Below are 22091 nucleotides of genomic sequence, written 5' to 3'. Positions count from 1 at the left end.
ACCTAATAACCTCGTATTTTTAACAGACTGTATAAACCTTGAGCTAACAATACTCAGGGTAGAAGATTCAGCTGATGTTCAGTGTCTTTAAACAGGCTGTAGGGTTAGAACCTTAATTATTTGTTGTTTGTACTATCATATGCATCAGTTTATTTCTGCTGGTTTTATGTAAAGAAATCAGTCAGTTTTGTTGACTGCTTCCTCTTTTCTTATCCCCAGAGGTGACCAGTCCCGGAAGAGAGCTGGAGATGAGTTGGCTTATAGTAAGTGATAATGCTTTGTTTTGATGGGTTTGTCATGTGGGCCATTTTCTAGGGGTAAGTATGGAGACCATGTGGGTAGGGGTATAGTCTAGATGGCACAGCTTGGCATGTGGCGTTGGGGTCATTTGGGCCTTGGGCTTAAGCAGGTGCCAAGAGACCACCAGATTCTTTATCATACTCACGAGTGAGATAATGCCCCAACATCAGTTCCTGGTGCTATTGGTTCATTTTCACATTTCTCAGAATTGTGTTATTTTTCAAAGTTTTTAAAATAAACACACTAGGGGATAGAGATGAGGAGGAAAACGGACTTGCATGTGCAGAATGCTCTCTGTCCCTCACAGTGTTTCTTCTGACCTTTTTTCAGACAGTCCATCCGCTTGTGCAAGTTCCAGGGGCTATAGATAGTGACTGTTGAACTACGTTTCTCCCAAGAGAAGACACACTGGAGCTACAGAAACTGTTCCAGGCACAGTGGGGCCTGCACCACTCAGGAGCTCTGTCAAAGGCTGTTCTCAGAGAGGATACCAGACTTCTTTCTTTGATTTTCAGTTTTTAAAAACAAGAACTAACAAAAACAATTGCTGCTAGACTGGAGGGTGATTTTTGAAATGGGACAATCTTTTAATCTACAGAGCAAGTGTCTTGGAGAGGGGCCGTTGCTAACGTGAAGCTCAACGTTTGAATCAGCTTCCTCCAGAAATACAAGAAAGAAAGATTTTTTTTTAAAGCACTTGTCTTGTTCATTTGTGGACTTGGAACATGGTGTCTCATGTCAAGATATCTTTGCTTAAAACCAAGCAAATGTTACAATACAGTGTTTTTACCCATGCCCCAAACAAATTCAAATTGGTCTGTGTTTAGCAATTAGTCTTGTGGAGGAAATGCTAACAACTGCTTTCACTGTTACTTTCCCTATCAATTCCCGTTTTCAACTGTGTGCCTTGAGCTTTGTGCACTTTGCAGCTATGTGACCACGTCATTAATCTTACAATGCTTCCCAGAGAAGTTGATATCTCAGACTGGCCCACCAAAGCCTCTGATATGGCTTTACGTTTGTAGCAGAACCTGATTGAGAAAATGGAAGCACTAGAGGCTGGTCAGAATTCACCCTGCTGTCTCAGCTCTCATGGGGACCAACTCTTTCTGAGTGGTTTCCATTCTATCCCCTGATCTTAGCCTCGAGTAGGGTTGAGCCCTCCCTGGTTTCGAGTTGTGATACTGTAGAGATTGCCCAACAGTGGGGGCTGCTCCCTAGGTTCCCTCTTGAGATGAATAGTTTTTAAAGTCAAATATGGTGAATAGTTCTTGGTCCATCTCATTTTAATGGGTACATTTAATATGTATAAAAGGTCAGCTCCACCCTGCATCTTATAAACATCATGTTTGATATTTGAGTGCAACAGGGAGAGTTTGCACTGTTGTTTGAAAGCTCCTTTGAGCTGTGGTAAAGCTGTATTGCCTGTTTCACTACACCAACAGTGCTCTTTAGTTCCTCACAAAAGTCTGAAGCTTGTCTAGTTGTGTTCATTAATAAACAAAACTAGACATGGCAAGGGAAAAGTATTTTTCTCCTCAAGTTTGCTTGAATGTGAAGTGAGCATTGGCTTTGTGCTACCAGGCTCCATCTGACAGTGATGCTGACCATTCAGAGAATGCCCCCTAAGCTACTGCTCCCAACTCAGTGGGCAACAGAGTTAGAAGTGGAATACCAGGGACAAGAACATTAACCCAGTAGCAGTCCTGTGTTTGTAAACAATGTTCCAGGGGAGGAATAATTAAGACCTGACAGCTTGATTCTTTCAGGTACTTGTCTGCAGTTGGTAGAGTTTAGGGCTGGGGGGTGGTGGGTAATTGGCTTCATTTCATTTGGGTTATATTGAAGAACTTGAGTAGGGACAAGTAGACTCTTGTTATGGTCTGCACAGCTTTTTCTGCTCTAATGTCGAGGGGAGATTTCATTTTATCAAAAAGCCCAGTTTACTTTTCTGATGGAATGCTCACCATAGAGTTGTAAATATCATTTGGAACTGGTTTCTTCTACACAGCTTTAATATTTTTGACAATAGCAAAGTTGGAACATTTCTTGAAACATAATAGGTTAGTGGTTTGTCTGGGAGAGAGTGCTCTTCTTTTTCTCCAAAAGAACTTTCCCTATATAAAAGCATTATATTAAATAAATTGGCATTAAAGTGGGTGCTTTTGTGTTAGTAAATTAATGGAGAAATAGTCATATTCTGTTTTAGCACAAAATAGGCAGGGGAAAGCCTGTAAAATTCTCATTCTCTGAGTCAAAGCTGGGTACCACTGTGCTGGTACTAAAAGACATGGGGAAAGTGATGTGTCCTGGTGGTTAAGAAGGCTTTACAGTTTGTAAAACTTCAGCTGAAATTGACACTTCTTGTTAATTGAAATCTTTACAGAAGTCTTAGTCTCCAACTATGAGGAAATAAAATCTTTTCCCTCTCATTTTGTAGTTCCTGAAAGTATTTTCTTTTCGTGTGTACTTGTATTCTTGCCAGTACAGTTTTTCTACTCCTGCTGAGGGTGCTTTCTCAGTCAGATCCTTAAAGGTCAAATTGTGTAGATCATTTAGTCACTGTAATACAGTTGATTTGGCTAAATGGCTAGTGTGTACATTTGTCTAAAAGTAGGCCTTAAAAAAAAAAAAGCCAGGAGGGTCATCTTCAAGCAATGGCTTGAAAAACCAAACAGATGATGGTGTTGAGAGACAGCGCTCATTTTAAAGGTTGACCTTACACTTGAGTATAACTAAGTTATCTGGTGACCTGCTGTCATAACTGCACTCTGACCTGACAGGAATTATTTTCTTGGGGGCAGAAAGTAAAATTAAAATTGCTCTAATAGTTGCTAGGCAAGGTTAGTAAGAAGAAACTCTCACTTGCATGCACAACTAGTAATGATTGTGCGTTACTAAAACTTCTGAGTCTTTTATTACAAGTCACTAATTCCTCTCTTTGGCTAGAGTGAAGTTGGTATGTGTGTAGGTGAGACTGCAGAGGATAGATGTCCCTGGTCATGACATGACACTGTGTATGTCTCTAGTGCTCAGTCCTGTCTAGCTGCTGCCCCCTTGTCGTTTACTTTGTCAGGTTGCAAATTTGCACACATGAATGATTCCTCAGGAACAGTTTCCACACTCACCTTAATAAACTCTGTATAGACCAAATATCATCTAAGGTTATCAGCATAAGAAGGTTCATAGACCTAGCAGAGGCCATAGTGAGCTTGCAAACAAAACCGGTTTCTGCAGTCAGTGAGAAGAGGAGCACGTAGAGTTTGTTTAAATGAACTCCCACTTATCCCTATAACCAGAGTAACAAACCTTCCAGATTTTGTTGGCGTATTGGGGCTGTGGTTTTTTTGTTTTGTTTTTTTCTTTTCTGTTTCCCCTCTCACACAATAATTATTTCCATGGTTAGTATGTAAGAAGAATTGCCCTCGAGCTAAGATTCAACTGTTTATTAAGCAGCTATCATTAAACGAAGCATTATTCAATGAAGGTGCACTAATCTGAGATAATAAGAAACTACTAAAAAGCAAAACAAAAACTGCATTAGCTATCCATCTGTTACAGTTTGTTTTTTAATAGTGTGTGTTCTTGAGCTTTTAGCTTGGAATATTGTTTGCTTTTATCCTAGTGTAGGTCTCTTAGGGGGATATTAAAATTCAAGGTTGGAATGTGACACCCTTAAGTGACATCTGAAAGAAGTATTCACTTTTTCTGTCGATTACTGCTTTTCCTAATACTGTGCAAAATGTTCATTTTTACCAGAAGTTCAAGCAGAAATCACAGGGGTTCATAGAGAAATGGCTCTCTTGTGCTTTTCATTGCCACATAGAAATTTTCCTTGGTTTCTGACCCCCTAGAATATTTGGAAGGAGGTACCTGTTCTTTCCCAAAAGAAATGCTCCCTCTCTGGTCTCCTGCTCTTTAGCTGCAGTCACTGCCTCTTCTCTCCTGCACTAGCTGAGACCTTAACTTAAACCTTCCAGAGCCAGTGATGGGTCTGACCCCTGAATGCAGGACCAGTCTCTGCCATGAAGATCTCCATTTTAGGCTTGATTCCATTGTTAGAAGAGTGCTGCTTGATTACACCTCTGGGAAGGTTGTCAGCATGGCTCTAGGGTTAAGAGTTGAACGATTTGTACTTTGTATTGGTTCTTACATGTTTAAATATTGTGACTACTAAATTTAGTAATACTGGGCATTCTCCTAAAGGTAGCTCTTGGTTCTTCATAAACTTACATGTCAGTATTACAGCCATGGATTTTCAGAGAAATTATTTAAACACCAAGTCCTGGGAAATTGGCTTAAACAAATGCTTATACAAAATTTGGAGATTATGTGCAGGCTAAAGGAGTTTGTTACCCACCAGCAGAGCAGAGCAAATGAAGCATTGCTGTCTATTCTCCTGACATTTGTCATAAGACATGGCAAATCTGGCACTGTCCTTCACCACTTATTTACAGAATATGACTGAAGCACTTCCTGAGCTGGGCTATAAAGCTGCTGGCCTGGGCTCTCTCCTTATAAACATATGGTGGATTTTGAATCATTCCTCTGTATTAGGTATATATTCTCACTATAAAGTATTGTGGTTAATGAAGAATAAAACTTGTACAGATGTCATTAAACTGGCTTTTTAAGTTTTGTGCAGGGTCCCTGGGCTTGATACCTGGTTTACAGTTGTAACATGACATTCAGTTCCACTTACAGGGTGCTCTGTAACATGGTAGCTACAACTCAGAACACAGTCAGTGACTACAAAACTTTTACATGTGCTTTAGGCATGATAGTATATTTATACACATGTACTGTGGGTATCTATAGCTTGTATACTATAGGCATATAGTCCATATTATGAATGTACTGTAGGTGATTCTAAGCATGCTGTAGGTGATATGTATACATACTGTAGATAAAGTGTATAGTGTATAGGCATGAATTTACAACTATAGATATAGGGTTGCACATGTTCTATAGGCATACATGGTGTGTGTATACAGTGTGCTTTGGGCATACATAGTGTGAGAGTACACATTTGCTATAGGCATATATAATGTACATGATTTCCTTGGTGGAGGAGCCTAGAATCTTACAAGCATTTGATAATATTTTGACTGTTGTAAACATCTCATTTCCTTTTGGATTAATATGTGAGTCTGGTCCAAAGACCAAAAGACTTGCATTAATATGATTTAAAACCTCATATATAAGTGTAGACAGATGAAAATAGGAAACTGCTATTGAAAGAAGAAAAAAATAGAAGGAACTTGCTGTACCAAAAAGATACATCACATTTTTCAGAAGTGTTATTAAATTTAAAGCGGTTATAATGGTATAAACATAGCTGGATTAATGGGAAATGGGTAAAAATAGGAATGAAGGCATACATTAACAATGACTTTTAATAGTTATTCTGGCTATGAGGAATTATTCGTTGAAAACTGTTGGAGAAAATCAAATTGATTGCTGTCACCCCATTCATCAAAAGAAAGCCCAGATAGACTAAAAATTAAGTTTAAAAGCATGGCACAAAAAAGTCAAAATGACTCCCCATCTCCAGGAACTTGAGAAGTTTCTTTTAAGGACAGTTATGAGACACAAGTGCTGTAGATGTGTCATCTGTCTTTGTGCTTTGTGGAGTGTTCAGTGTCTGTCCTTATGGATACATTTAAAACAATTTTAATCTATATGTATGTGTGTGGTCTGGATGAATTTACATGTACCATGTGCATGTAAGAGGCCAGAAGAAAACCACTAATCTAGAACTAGGGCATCAGTTCTCAACCTGTGGGTTGCTAGGGGGCAAGCGACCTTTTAACAGGGGTGGCATATTAGAAATCCTGCCTATCAGGTATATATGATTCATAACAGTAGCAAAATTATAATTATTATGTAACAATAAAAATGATTTTATAGTTGGGGTCACCATAACATGAGCTGCATTAACAGATGGCAGCTTTTGGAAGGTTGTAACCGCTGAACTAGAGTTACAGTTAAACTATTTTGGGTAGAATTTGTATCTTTTAAAACTGTTCTCTATTTTAAAAATAAATGCCTTTTCCCCTTTTTTATTCGTTGTTTCTTGAGACAGGATTTCTCTGTGTATACCCTAGCTGTCCTGGACCTCACTCTGTAAACCAGGTTGGCTTCAGACTCAGAGATCTACCTGCTTCTGACTCCTAAGTGTGAGGATTAAAAGAATAGGGGGAAAGGTTTTTAAGTAAAAGCCATGCGTTGGAAGATGATTAGGGGCTGGGGAGATCACCCAGTCCCATCATAGAGTTTGCTATGTATCTGTGAAGACCAAAGTTTGAATCCTAAAGACCATGAATACTATCTGCTAGCTAGCATTCCTACAGCAAGATGGGAGGTAGGGACAGAATATCTGGAAGCTTGATGGCCAGTTAGCCTGGCATTGCCCTGGTAAACAGAGACCATGTCTCAAAAAAGATGGAAGACAAGGAGCCACACCCAGGATTGTCCCCTGATGACTTTGAACTATTGCATGTGTTCATGAGAATGCATTTGGGCACATATACACAATATTTTATAAACTGTATGTCTTTAGTTGGGGGGAGGGGGCATTGCTATAATGAAACACCATGACCAAAAAGCTGGTTGGAGTTGTATAACATGTTTTCTTGAAGCCTTTAATCCGAGCAGAGGCAGACAGATCTCTGAGTCTGAGGCTAGCCTAGTCTACAAAGCAAATTTCAGAACAGTCAGGGCTACACAGAGAAACCCTGTCTCTGGGCAGGGATGTATATGGGGGGTGGGGGGTGGGAGGGTGGTAAACAATTGGGACAGAGACCCAAAAAAATAAAACCATTCCATCCTGCAGGGAAGCTCTCTAAATAAGTAAGTAAATAAATAGCTTTAGGAAGTCCCTTAAATTGACCAGATTCTCCTACCTCCTGCTAGAGTAAACAAAAGTCCTGCTTAAGAGGAAAGTGCTAAACTACAAAGATTTGTAATCTGAGCTGCAAAAAAGACAGGAGGAAAAAAAAAAAAAAAAAGGTTAAACAGTGACTCTGACCCAACCAGCTGCCTGGAAGACGTAGAAACCAGTTCAATTGCCTAGAAGAGGTTTAGACCAGAGTAACTTGGAAATTATACTCTCCAGCCTGCTGAGCTGCCTGCAGGCTGTGCAGTGTCCTCTGTGTTTCCCAGATTTTGTGAACTGTCACCCATGTTGGAATGGTCTTGGTCATGCAGCTGTCTGTGGGTCATTTCTGATCCTATAAGCAACTCAAATCTCACTGGTTCAACAAGTTGAACTTTGGTGGTATACATATGTTGGTCTGTGTTGGGATCCCTTGTTGGGTGCCTCTCCTCAGAAACAGTTACACAATTGGGGAGGAAAGGGTTTATTTGTCATATACTTCCAAATCATAATTCATTGAAAGAAGTCTCCAGGGCAGGAACCCAGAGGCAGGAGCTGATACAGAGACCATGGAAATGTTATGCTTACTGGACCTAAACCATTAGTCTAGAACATTAGAACCTAGGACCACCAGCTCAGGAATGGCCATCCACAACAGGCTGGGCTCTCACCCAATCACTAACGTTTGTGTGCAGCCATCTTATGGGGACATTTTCTTCCCTTAAAAAAAAAAGATTTATTTCATTTATATAAGTACACACTGTAGCTGTCTTCAGACACACTAGAAGAGGGCATCGGATTCCATTATAGATGGTTGTGAGCCACCATGTGGTTGCTGAGAATTGAACTGAGGACCTCTGGAAGAGTGAGCAGCCAATGCTCTTAACCCCTGAGCTATCTCTCCAGCTCCTATGGGGCCATTTTTTAAATTGAGGCTTCCATCTCCCAAATGACTATCCTGTGTTGAGTTGACACAAAATTAGATAGCACACTTTATTATTTCAAAACTTGCAGATAAAAATATACTAAGTCATACATAAAGATTTACATTTTTAAAGATGCAGGTTTTTTTTTTTTTTTTTTTTTTTTTTTTAATGTAGTGCTGGGAACCACTGAACTACAGCTCCAACCCCTAAAAATGTTTTATTTCTGAAACTTCTCCTTTTCTTACTTTATGCAATGATCTCAATGTTTTGGTTCTAAGGTAAATTAATCTTAAGGCTTGATTTTTAGAGACTACTTAGTGGCTTGTTTCATACTTGAAAACAGCTATCTCATTGACACCTTCTGGTGCAAAATAGCAATGTTTTTTAGAAGAAATATTCAGTTCCAACCACCTGGTTTGCCGAGGTGTTTCTCCAACACTTGATATTTTCATATTTCTCAGTGTCAGTAGTTTATGTATTCATTCTTTACCACAGTTGAGGGCAGCTTAAAAGCCAACAGAGACATGTACTCTGGGTTGTACTTGCTAGCTTTAGAAGTACAGGTTTTCATGGGATATTTTTGACCCCCTATTGAACTGGTTGATTTTTGTCAACTTGTCACAAACCTAGACATATCTGGGGAAAGGGAATCTTAATTGAGAAAATATCTCTATAAAATCAGGCTCATAGGCCAGTCTGTGGGGTATTGTCTTGATTAATGAAGTGGGATGGCTGAGCTCACTGGGGGTGGTACCACACCTAGGCTGATGCTGCTGGCACTTTTTAGCAAAGGCTGAGCAAACCATGAAAGCAACCTAGGAAGCAACATGGCCTTTGTTTCAGTTCCTGCCTCCAGTTCTCTGCCTGTGATGGATGATGGACTGTAATACAGAGGTGTAATGCAGAGGACATAAACCCTTTCCTCCCCAACTTGCTTTTGGTCATGGTGTTTATCGCAGCAATAAAGACCCTTACTAGACATAAATCTAATAAGCCCAAAGTATCCTTAACATGGATTTCTTTTGATTGGGTCACCACTTCCCTTCATCTTGTTTGTGTTTCATATTTGCCTTGAAGAATCAGGCGTGAGAACTGGAGAGGTGGTTCAGTGGTTAATAACATTTACTGTTCTTGTAAATGTTCTTGATCCAAGTTCATTTTCCAGAGCCCACATGGCTGTAACTCCAGTTCTAGGGGACTTTAATGCCTTCTTCTGGCCGGAAGGTGCCAGCATGCAAGTATACTTTCATGCAAACCAAATACTCATGAAAATCTTTTGTTTTTAATTTTATTTTTTTATTCTTTAATCTTTTTTTTTTTTTTTTTTTTTTTTTTTTACAGTCTAGTCTTTATTCTCCTCTTGGTCTGCCCTTTGACAGCTTCTCATCCCATACCTCTCCCCTGGTCCCCCCACCCCCATCTCCAAGAGGATGTCCCCACCCCAACAGACCTCTCCACTCCCCGGGGCCTCAAGTCTTTTGAGAGTTAGGTGCATCTTCTCACACTTGAGTCCAGACCAGGCAGTCCTCTGCTGTATATGTATTGGGGCCTCAAATCACCTGGTGTATGCTGGCTGTTGGTGGCTCAGTGTCTGAGAAATCTCAGGGGTCTAGATTAGTTGAGACTGCCGGTCTTCCTATAGGGTCGCCCTCCTCCTCAACTTCTTCCAGCTTTTCCCTAATTCAATCACAGGGGTTACCAGCTTCTGTCCATTGGTTGGTTGTAAATATCTGCATCAGACTCTTTCAGCTGCTTGTTGGGCCTTTTGGAGGGCAGTAATGCTAGGCTCCTGTTTGTAAGCACAGTGTCTTAGTTAGGGTTTTACTGCTGTGAGCAGACATGACCAAGGCAACTCTTATAAGGACAACATTTAATTGGGGCTGGCTTACAGGTTCAGAGGGTCAGTTCAGTATCAATGTGGGAGCATGGCAGAGATCAGGCAGACATGGTGCAGGAGAAGCTAAGAATTCTAGCTCTGAAGGTTGCTAGCAGACTACTGACTTCCAGGCAGCTAGGGTGAAGGTCTAAAGCCCACACCCACAGTGACATGCTTACTCCAACAAGGCTACACGTCCTAATAGTGCCACTCCTCGGGCCAAGCACATGCAAACTACACACACCATAGTATCAATATTAGTGGGAGGCCTTGGGGCCTTTCCTTGAGATGGATCCCAATTTGGGCTTGTCACTGGACCTCCTTTCCTTCAGGTTCTTCTCCATTTTTGTCCCTGCAGTTCTTTCAGACAGGAACAATTCTGGGTCAGAGTTTTTGACTGTGGGATGGCAACCCCATCTCTCCACTTGATGTACTGTCTTTTTACTGGAGGTGGACACTACAAGTTCCCTCTCCTCACTGAAGGGCATTTCATCTAAGGTCCCTCCCTTTGAGTCCTGAGAGTCTCTCACCTCCCAGGTCTCTGGTATATTCAAGAGGGTCCCCTCACCTCCTACCTCCTGAGGTTGCCTGTTTCCATTCTTTCTGCTGTCCCCCCACCCAATACCTGATCATGTTCCCCTCTTCCCCTCCCTGTCCCCTTTCCCATCCAGGTCCCTCCCCTGCCCACCCCCGGGATTGCTTTCTTCTCCCTCCCAAGTGGGATTGACGCCTCCTCACTTGGGCCTTTGGCTCATTAACCTTGAGTTCTATGGATTGTATCCTGGGTATTCTGTACTTTTTTTGGCTAATACCCACTTATTGGTGAGTACATAGCATGCATGTTCATTTGGGTTTGAGTTACTCACTAAAGCCATCTGACCCTGGGCTTGCTTTTTTTTTTTTTTTTTTTAGAGGTTTTTAATGACTTCTATTTCCTTAGGAGATATGGGCCTGCTCTTGATTTATGTGGTATCTGTCTAGAAAATCATCCATTTCATCTAGATTTTCCAGTTTTGTTGCGTATAGGCTTTTGTAGTATAGGCCTGATGATTTTTTGAATTTCCTCAGTTTATGTTGTTATGTCTCCTTTTTCATTTCTTTTTTGTATTTATTTTTATTGGATATTTTATTTATTTACAATACAGATGTCATTTCCTTTCCCCATTTCCCCTCCCTAGAAACCCCTATCCCATCCCCCTCCTTCTTTATGCTTTTATACCATTTTGATTACATGCATGTATTAAGGTCAGTTGTAGGTTGGGGAATCTAGCAATACAATAGATGCAAATAGTCAAGGAACAAGCAATATAATAAACACAAATAGTTAAAAAAAGCAAGGCATTAAACCCAATTATATGAACATTCCCATGATCACTGTTTCTATGGGCTTATCAGGATGACCAAAGTATCTGAGCCTACTTCCTACTTTTGGGTCCTAGCCCAAAGTCATTTTCATGTCTGAAACCTACTTCCTTATTCTAGCCTAAAATTTAGATTCCTGTCTGAAATTACTTCTTTGTTCTAGCCTAAGATTTAGATTCCTACCTGAAATTACTTTTTCCAGCCTAATGTCAGATTCCTGCCAGAAGCCTACTTCCTTGTCCTTGGCCAATATCATATTCCTGCCAAGCAGCCCATTTCTTTGTCCATGATCCATATCAGATTTTTGCCAAGCAGCCCCAAAGGCTTGCTGCCTCTCCCCCATTTTTATTTCATTAAAAAGACCAAGCCTGTCTTAAGTCGTTCTGCCAAGAATGCCTTTCTTTCCTCTCATGGAATATGCATTATCAAAAGCAATGCACTTCTGTCTTAGGTTGGTAAGGCTCTGTGCAAAATCTTACCCATCCTTGGCTTGCCAGCCTGTTAATTTAATAACTCTCTCTGGGGGTCCATTTTCAGATTCAAGCCATGTACTTGGCTGCCAACATGTTGATGTTGTTGAAGAAAAGCTTTAACACATTGGGCAGGAATAAAAGTATTCCCAGGACAAAAAGGGCTAGCATGATCAAGCTATATATGCCATTTTTGAAGCTTGACTAAAATAGAAATACTGACCTCAGGCCATGGATAATTTTATTTGCAGTATCTACCACATCAACGCTCAGCAGAGCAGCATTCTTGAAATTCATAAACTCCCTATGTATCGTTAAAACGTCCTGAGAGGTGTTAGAATTATGCCAAATACACTGCACGTGTCATTAAACTTTTTCCTAATTATAATGACTACCACTGTAAATTTTAGAACTAACATGAATCCAATGGTATTTGGCATGACACTTAAGATGGCTCCTTATACTTAAATTCTCAACCTCCTTCCAGTAATTTGAATAAGATAAAAAGCATCAATCCCTTTTTCCAAATGCCTATCTAGATCCTCTGGTATATTCAACACATTAGTAACATTTTTTGCTAAATGATTAGCAAAAGTAGATGTCTTAAATGTCTTGTGTCACAGCAATTGCAGGAACTTGTGATAGCAATTAATGTAATTAAAGCTGTTATACCAGCAATAATCAAACCCACTACTCTCTCCCTGCCCAATCTCTGCAGTAGGAGGCCTATGATTGGACAGAAAAAGGAGGCAGAGCTAAGGGTGGCAAAGAGAGAGAGAGGAGGGTAGGCAAAGGGATGCAGGGAGAGGGAAGAAGGCAAAATGGCTGCCGACATGGACCCGAGTGGCATCAAGCAAATAGGTAGATATGAAATCTCAAGGTTAGGGCAATTGGGATAACCTTCTAAACTGTATGGGAATCTTGTGTATTGAGATTTTATTGAATATATATATTTTGTTAACTTTAAGCATCTAGAGTTTTGATGTACTGGGTTACTGGAAGGCGGATCTACCAATAACCAGGTGGATATGGCTGTGAAGGAACTAGAGGCTCCAGGGATGATCGAACCAGAGCTGGAAGCACAGTGACTGGTTGCTACAGGGGCAAGCTAGAGAGAGTAGCCTGGAGAACACTCAGCTGGGACCAGGCAGCCCACTGGTAGCTGGCATTAGTTCCAGAACATGGCGAATGAGCTGGGAGCCAGCCAGACACTCCTTTTCTAGTATCTCCCGCTACAATTTCTGATTTTGTTGATTTGGATACTGTCTCTGGGCCCTTTAGTTAGTTTGGCTGGGGGTTTATCTATCTTGTTGATTCTCCCAAAGAACCAGCTTTTGGTTTTGTTTATTCTTTGTATTGTTCTCTTTGCTTCTATTTGGTTGATTTTAATTTGACTATTTCCTGCTGTCTACTCCTCTTGGGTGTGTTTGCTTCATTTTGTTCTAGAGCTCTCAGGTATGCTGTTAAGTTGCTAGTGTAGGATCTTTCCAATTTCTTTACCAGGGCGTTTAATGCTATGAATTTTCCTCTTAGCACTGTTTTCATTGTGTCCCATAAGTTTGGGTATGCTATGTCATCATTTTCATTAAATTCCAGAAAGTCTTTAATTTCTTTCTTTATCATCTCCTTAGATGCTGAAAAAGCATTTGACAAAACACAACACCCCTTCGTGTTAAAAGTATTGTAGAGGTCAGGAATTCAAGGCCCATACCGAAACATAATAAAAACAATTTACAGCAAACCAACAGCCAATATCAAAATAAATGAAGAGATATTTGAAGCAATCCCACATAGAAACCTTTTAAAAAAGAGGTATTACCTATTCACTTTATGGAAATTCATTCTAGATGGTGCACTAACACTTTACAAACACTTCTCATCCCAGGATAAAACTGGCAGAATCATCAAACATTTGCTCTTTTTGTTGTTTTAAAGCAGAAAAACAACTTAGAGTGTCTTTTAAGTTTGACTATTATCTATATTTATACCTGTACCTGTACCTATATCTATATGTTTTATTTATGTTTAGTGGGTATTTTATCTGCATGTATTCTTTGAACAACATGTATGCCTGGTGCCTGTGGAGGCCAGAAAAGGCTGTTGGACCCCTGGGAGTTAAACCCACATCCTCTGATAGAGCTGGAGGAAGGGAAATGAAGCTCAGAGTCTGGAGATTTAGGGTAGGGAGTTGAGGTGACAAGTGCCAAGAGGTGCAAGAACCCTGTAATAGGTGCTTTCGGTACTGAGAAAGCCTGGTGTCTAGTGTCCACTTTAGTATGTTAATAGAAACCTCAGCCATTTGTCCTGAGTTTTTTTGGAAACTAACAGTGGGCTGCTTCTGGCTTTGTGCCAGACCAACCTTGGCATGATGGTTCATCCCAGTTGTAATCTTTATTGGATTGAGGAATGACTGGGAATATTTGATAGACAAATAGCTTGGGGAGAGCTTGGTGATAGTAAAACACAAATGGGTGTTTCTGAAGGTACTTCAGAAAACATTAAATAAGGAATGTGGGCAGCACCATCTCACAGGCTGGGGTTCCAGCTGGAATAAAATAATATAAGAAATCCCAGAGAGCTGGCATTCTCTGTTAGCAGCTCTTTCCACGACAATAGGCTGACACCTTTGAAAATATGAATGAAATCAATCTTCCTGGAGTTATTTTCTTGGGTATTTGTCCCAAGATAGAACATTTAACATTCCTTATGTTGTCTGGGTCATCATGTTCCCTTGGCTGCTACAGTAGTCAGATGTTATACCAGCCAGCTGAAGAAGAAGCCTCTGCCCCCAAGATGTTAGTTTAAGAGCAGCAAAATATTCCAGAGACTTGGTTCTTGTACCTGTCAATGGGAAAGGTCTGAGTGTAGGGCAACACAGGAACATACTCAAACTAATGACCAAGGAGAATGGGCCCTTAGTTCTGAGATAGTTGAGTTGGAATATGCCAATGGATCTTTCTCTTCCCCTCCCTCTCCCCCTTCTCTTCTTCTTCCTCTCTCTTTCGTGTGTGTGTGTGTGTGTGTGTGTGTGTGTTGGGGATAAAGTGTTGGGGGAGCTTGTGGAGTTGAGAGGACAACCCTTACATCATGTGAGGCCCTGGGATAGGACAGGTGCCTTTATCTGCTCAGCCATCTGGTCAATATGAGTTCCATTGTATTTTATTCTCAATGGTACCTTGTTGCCTTTGATTGTCAGTCAGGGATTGGAGAGTGGAGGTAACATTAGTTTAACTTTAGCCTTAATGTCACAAGAAAGGGATGTTTCAAGTCACTAGCTACTGATTCTTAGTGGCTGGGGAAATTCCCTGAGCTCATGGCTTCAGCAGAAACTGCTCTTGGGCTTTACAACAGTGATTTCTGTGCCAGTCATTCTTCTACTTGGAGTTCCTAAACCTGGGGAAAGGATCAGAAATCAGACTAGTTCTTGTAGTAGTATGAAGAATTGCTACCAGCCTTCAAGTAAAGCCTGGAGAAGGTGACAGCCCTGTCTGGCAATACAAGGAAGAATGTCAAAAGCTTGGAAGCAGGCATGTGAGGACTTTTTCCTGAAAGGGGACAGCTTACTGGGTGCACAGAGCCTAGGAAAGAAACAGAAATGGCGAGGCAGGTACTGTGGGGAAGGAAGATCAGACTGCTAGCCACAGTCAGCTAACTAAGGCCATCTCATGGCTTTTTTGGTCAGTTGGGGAAGCCATTTCATACCACGTTGGTATGCTGGATGAAACCTTATGGGTGGGAATCAGAGAACACTTGTAGAGGGAGTGAGGCCATGTGAAGCTGGGATCAGGACTTCTGGGACACTCCACACTGCAGTGGGTGAGCCAAACTCAGACCTGGATATCTTTGAGGTCAGGTAGCTCCTAGGCCTACAAGTTGTATCCCTGTATAGGTCATTTCTACTCTTTGAACCTTAGTATATTCTTTAAAATCAGCGACCCAGTGCCTTTCCTTTCTCCTGATTTTCTCACATATGGGGCTCAAAATGGTCCCCACTGTTACTCCTGTTGCCATTCACTCTCTTGTTCACCGAATGCTGGTGATGTCTCTTGCATGGCAGAATGGAGTGTGCAGGGATTGAGTCTCTAAGAGCCCCCTGATCCTTGATCATTCACCAGCAAAGAACCCCCAGTCTTCTCATCTGTCCCTGCCAGCTCTGAATGAGTGGGTGCTGATGCACATGTCTTGAAGCCTTGGTCCACACTGTTTAATGAACTGCCAAACACCTCTAGCTGCATGTTACCTCTGGCTGACGGTTTGTAAATTGATTTTGCCCTCCTTCCTGACAAGGTGAAAAACACTTTTCCCAACTCCAGGCTGCAGCAGAAGTATCCTAGCCTCCACCATAGCAATTGTTCACAGGGCTGGCCTACAGCCTTGGACATAGTCCACAGTGCAGAGCTTCCCTGGCTTTCAGAAGGCTGGTCATATTCTGCAGGGTGGGAGCCAGACCAAGGGGCTAGAGACTAGCCCCAAGTGGGGATTCTTGCCCTAAACAGCAGGCTTTAATGACAGCCAGAGGCAGCCCGCTCACCGCCAGACATATAACACAGGGAGGAGCCATCATGGCTACTCCAAGCTTCTGTGTGTTCTGAGCAGGACACCATTCTCTGTACAGGCTATTCATGAGAGCTTGAAGACAAGCCCTGTTCTCAACCCTTCTCACGGTGTGCCGCACGTCCCCTCATGGTGCAAAGGTTGCTGTCTTTTGCTCCATTCTCCAGATGAAATTCCACTGATGGGTCCTGATCAAGGCTTCTGACCTCAGGGGCTTCTTTTATACTGGGGGGGGGGGCGCAGCTGGTGATAGATTTGTTCCCACTCCTCCACACATTCGCCACCCATTTCTCCACACCCAGATGGCACAGTGGTGCCTACATCCCATGAGTGCTTTGTGGACCTCCCTTGATTCCTCCCATGAGACAGAGTCTCATGAGGAATTAACAGTACCACTGTTAATTAGTTGTATCACTTTCCTGAGATTGAGCTTGAGATGCTGAAGGGATCTGGGGAGATCAGAGCAAAGTGTCTGACTTCTGTCTCTGCAGCTGTATGATCTGAATCTCCACTGGTACAGGGAACACACCCTGTCCAAAACTGGCAAAAAAAAAAAAAGATCATATCTACAATCAGCAGGCACAAAAGGCTTTTGTTCTTTAGAGGAAAGCAGTTTCCTTTAGGTGTTGAAAAACCAAATTATCATGCTATTTAGCTGTAGCCCATTATTCATGTTGCTTTTTAACTTTCTTTTGGGGGACTCAAATTAGAGTCTTATTTTCTCTTAATTCAATGAATGTTTACTGAGCAAACTCCATGTATTGGAGTAAGTGATTGCCATGGCAATCCAAAGTATCCACATCATGTTATAGTTCTACCAAGGCCTCATCCTTAGGTACAGGCAATGGCTTCCAGTTATTGAGTGTTTCTTCTGTTGGACTGAAGAAACACCTCTTATGATCAATGACTTTTAATTTTAAGAGTCTTTTGGTGGGAATTGATAGTATTTTAAAAAAACAAACAAATAAATAACTCACCCCCCTCGTATCTTATGTAGCCTAAGCTGACCTTAAACTTCCTATGTCGCCAAGGATGACCTTGAAATTCTGATCTTCCTGTCTTCCTCTGGCCCCCTGGGATTATAGGCACATACCATCATTCTTACTTGATATAGCACTGGGGAATTACATCCAGTGGCTCCTGTATGTGTGGCAGGTAGTGTATAAACTGAGCTATATCCCCATTTCTGGGAGCTGCTAACATTTACAGCCTGGGGCAGGTAACGAAGAGTTTAGAGAAATTTGATGACCTTCCAAGTTCTCAGAGTCTGAGGATTATAGAGTTTGGTCCAACTTGGAGTCTGACCCCAATAGCTCTTAGTATATGGCCACACTGCATGTCTGGGGATGTCACAGTGGAAGAAGACTGAGCTAACTTAGTGTGACAAGGTAGAGAAACAAGTAACATCTGACCCTGGTGTGGGCAGACCTCTTCAAGGTCAGGAGTCTGATAAGGATCAGAGGGAAGACTTGGAAGGGGCTCCTTCTGACTCTAGCTTGGATACTTGGATCTGGAAGGTGGATTTCCCTCCCTTGTCTGCTCAAAATGAGAGTGGAAACCATTCATGTAGCCCTAGGAATTCTCTGAGTGTTAACAGCCTAAACTATGTAAAGTGTCCCACCCTACCCAGAAACTAGGTGACTTGATTATTCCCAAACTTCTGATCAGTAGTCAGAGCCCACCTGACACCAGATCAACAAGACCACTCCTTTCCCTGAAGATCAGTAGAAAGACTCCAGTGACCCAGCTACATTGCCACCCAGGTTTCCTTTACAGGCATCTAAGCTCTTACTGCAAGAGTTCAGAGCCTTCCAGAAATTGAGGTCTGGCACACCCAGATGCTCCAGCTCAGTGGCAGCTGTGTTTCCTAGAGTTGGGTCCCAGGCCTTGGTCTTGCCTGGCTGAGACCCTGGCCACCTGATTCTGTTTCTTTACTGGCAAAAGAAGAGAGCTCTTGAGCTCTTGTAAGCAGAGCTGTCACTAAGAGGGTTTGTCAGTCATGTGGCTTCCTTGCCCATTACTCATGGATGGATCTATACGTGTGCAGTGGTTCAGACACCTGTTCTTCAGCCCCACAATCCAGGTGACTCAGGTGTGCATAGCAAGCCTAACCTCTTGGAGATGTAGAAGCTGGATCAAGTCTCAGATTCCAGTTTCCATACTGTCTAATTGAAGAGTTTTTGTTGTTTGTTTGTTTGATTTTTTTTAAGATGGGGCTTCAAGTAGCTCAGATTGGCCTTGAACTCTTGTGCCTACTGTCACCACATACCAAGTACTGAGATCAGAAGTATGTGACACCACAGCCTGCTTGAAGACTAATTCTTAAGTCATCTTTTAATTTTTCTCCTCTTAGGGCTAAAATTAGACTCCCAATTTGTGTGACCTTTTTATTCAATTCTGATGCTGTGCCCTGAGCTCTCTTTATGGAGGAGGACTTGGGGCAGGGCTGATGGGGACCCAGAGTGACAGGTCCACAGGATGGAGTCAGTGGCACTGCTGGAAGAGCCTGAGGGCCCTGGTAGATCTAGCAGAGAGCCATGCAGGGCCCTATTGGGGTGCATGCTGCCTCTCTTCTTAGCCTTGCAGCTGGGATCTCATGAGGGGCCTTCCAGGGCCCCCTCCTTCCATCAGGCCTGGGCATGCATGCTGCTCATGGGAGAATGTCCCAATGGCTGCTGGCCTAGCTGGGTGCAGTGTTACTCAACTAGCTGGCTGTGAGAATAGGGCTTTGTGGTAGAGTGCCCCTCCTCAAGTGCTCTTTGCAATCAAAGGCTTATATCAATGGATGTAAATAGAATGCTTGACTTCCTAAAGAGATTTGAATGGTTACTCTGGCAACCAGGCCCAGGCTCCCCCCCTTTTTTTTTCCTGAGGGAGGAGACTGATAGGATTTTTGTTCTTGCCATGGATTTTGCAATCAGTGAATCTGACAGTATAGTGAGGAGAACTGTGGATTAAGGGAGGCTACTGGTCCCGCAGGCTTTGAGGAAATAAGACAGACGCTGAGTGGATGTTTAGGCAATGCCTGGGCATTCCTAGCCACTGAGCTCCAAACTAGGAAGGTGTGCCTTATCCTCTGGGTCTTGTATTGAAGTCTTTAGAAGACTATAGAGAGAACACAAATGGGGAAGTCTCTTGCAGGGGTGTTCTGGGGTTCTAATATGGAAGAATTTAGTGCAGGGAGGCAAGAGACCCTGTGTGTACAGGAACCTGCCTGTCTCACCTTGAACAGCTCCCCATTCTACCTAATCTGGGAGTAATCTGTTAAGGTTCTCCAGAGGGAAGGAGAGCAGTGATCTGTTAAGGTTCTCCAGAGGGAAGCAGGAGCTGTGGAGGTTAACAACACTCTATTGTCACAGGCTGGACTTCAGGAGACAGAGAAGGAGGCCATTAGAGCTCAAAATTACCTCACTGGTGGCTTAGGGTCCTCTCTGCAGAAACAATGGCAGCCTATCAGCACTGTCACCAATTCCTGGGTAGGCTGGATGGTGCCCAGTCTTCAAGAGATAGGAAGAACCATTGTTTCCTTCTTCATTATAGTGACTATGGCAGTCTTGAACAGTGTGGGAAACTATCTCCACCAACATGATCTCCGTCCCTTCTCCCAGCAGCTCCATGAGGCCCAGAGGAGTTATGTTATAGTTTAGTGTCACACAAACAGACACAAATGCAATCTGTGTGCTCTGGTTCTGACCTGCACACAGATTAGTTCAGTTGTTCATGCAGCAATTATTTATTGTCTAGTTTGTGCCAGCTGGTGACAACCTTTGAGAGTCCTGATACCTCTGAGCCTAGACTCAGGGCTCGAGTCTCTTTAGCCTATCTGCCCTATCTGTCTCTCTCCATCCCTTCCCACTTCCTCTATGAATATGTATGCACATGGAGGGCCAACTTTAAGCAGGCATTTGTTTTTTGAGGTCTTTCATTGGTCTGACACAGATTAGGTTAGGCTGGCTGGCCAGTGAGACCCAGAGATCTGCACATCTTCGCCTCTCTAAATTTGGGATTACAAGCACAGCCACCTCACCTGACCTGCAGCCATTTGATTCTAACTGTGGAATGGGAGCAACTGAAAAACCCAGAAGTACTGGGAGCATTTCACATATACATGTACATACATACATACACACATACATACATACGTATGTATGACAGAAGGCTGCACTTTGTGTGTAGATGAGAATGCTCTAGAACTACAGTGTCCAGAGTGGCCCTTAGGCCCTGTGTATAAGGCCAGTGAAACAGGGTCTGGAATTTATATCTATTTAATGCAATAAATGCCCAACAATCATGTAGTTGCTGCCCCTGCTAGACCCAAGCCCATCCCCAGTCATGGTGAGGTCAAGATCAGGTCACTTCCACGCTTGTGAAAAGGCAGGAGGGCAACTGAGGCTGAGAAAAGGCAGAAGGGTAACTGAAGCTGAAGCCAGGGTTTAAATTCAAACTCTATCAGCTGTGCAACTTTGGGCAAGTGACTCTGCTTCTCTGATCAGGTTCTGAATATGTAAAGTTGGACATTATTAGCATAAAATGCTTTAGAATGAAAAAAAGAATTTGGTAAAACGCTCTTGATCCTTGGGAGGAGAGAGGATCACAGACACAACTTCCCAGACTAGTGTGTGCCGTAGCTCAGTGCATTAGCACCAGGGGCCTTCTGCCAATGCTCAGCTTTGATACCGCAGGGTAAATGGAGGCAGACAACCAGTGGGGGTCAGTGCTGAGAGCAGCTGACAGGGGTTCAACCGGATACCAAATGGGACTGCTGCCTATGGTAGCCAGCAATTGCTCAACAGGCTTTCTCTGAGGGAACAAAGCTTAATTTACTAGGGCTGGAACTCCCTGTGGCCAGCAAAAATTCTGAACTTTTTAAATTCTTAGGTACTGATGAGAAAGAAAAGGAAAGAGAGAAAATTCTTACACACACACACACACACACACACACACACACACACACACTGAGTGGATAAAGCAAGAGGTAGACTTCGATAACTTCATACATACAAATACAGACATACATGCATACAGACCTACAGACAGACAGATATACACACATTTACACATCGAATGACTGGAGCAAACCTCCAACAAGCAGGCTCCAAGCATTTCACATATACACATATTCACATATATACACATATTAGGTGGGTAGATGGAACTAAGTTCCAACAAGGAGGCTCCAAGCATTTCACATACATACATACATACATACACACACATACATACATACACACACACACACATATACATACAGTTGGTGGACAGAGCAAGCTCCAACACATACCCACATAAGCTTTACATATATACATGCATATATATTTGATGGATGGAACAGAGCTCTAACACATTCCTACACAAACTTTACATATATACATCATACACATACATACATATATACATAAATACATATACACATATACACATATACACATACACACATGCACACATACACACATACATACACACATACACACATACACACATACACACATATATACATATATACATATATACATATGCACATATACACATATACACATATATACATATATACATATACATACACACATGTATATGTATGTGTATATATATTATGTATATATATATGTATATATATGTATATATATGTATATATATGTATATGTATATACACATAGTTAATGGGTGGAAGGAACAATGTTCCAACAACCTTCTTTTTCTCCCATATCTTATATATTACAGCAAAATCT

At 42.1% G+C, this 22091-nt stretch overlaps 1 protein-coding gene across 3 annotated transcripts in view; it reads left to right on the top strand.

The window, feature by feature from the left end:
* Cacul1 (CDK2 associated cullin domain 1) overlaps positions 1 to 2732 on the top strand; it is a 52363-nt gene extending 49631 nt beyond the window's left edge. The window contains exons 8-9 of one of the 3 annotated variants that reach the window (XM_034505751.2): positions 220 to 263; positions 631 to 2732. In XM_034505751.2, coding sequence (XP_034361642.1) covers positions 220 to 263; positions 631 to 671 — 85 coding nt within the window. In that variant the 3' untranslated portion in view covers positions 672 to 2732. The remainder of the gene's footprint in view (positions 1 to 219; positions 264 to 630) is intronic. The other 2 variants (XM_034505760.2, XM_076926130.1) reach the window with 2 other exon arrangements.
* The last annotated feature ends 19359 nt before the right edge of the window (positions 2733 to 22091 follow it).

Source organism: Arvicanthis niloticus, chromosome 1 (genome assembly GCF_011762505.2).
Source record: "Arvicanthis niloticus isolate mArvNil1 chromosome 1, mArvNil1.pat.X, whole genome shotgun sequence".
Taxonomy (NCBI): Eukaryota; Metazoa; Chordata; class Mammalia; order Rodentia; family Muridae; genus Arvicanthis; species Arvicanthis niloticus.
Note: the sequence above shows the minus strand (reverse complement) of the source record. Positions and strands in the feature narration are given on the sequence as shown.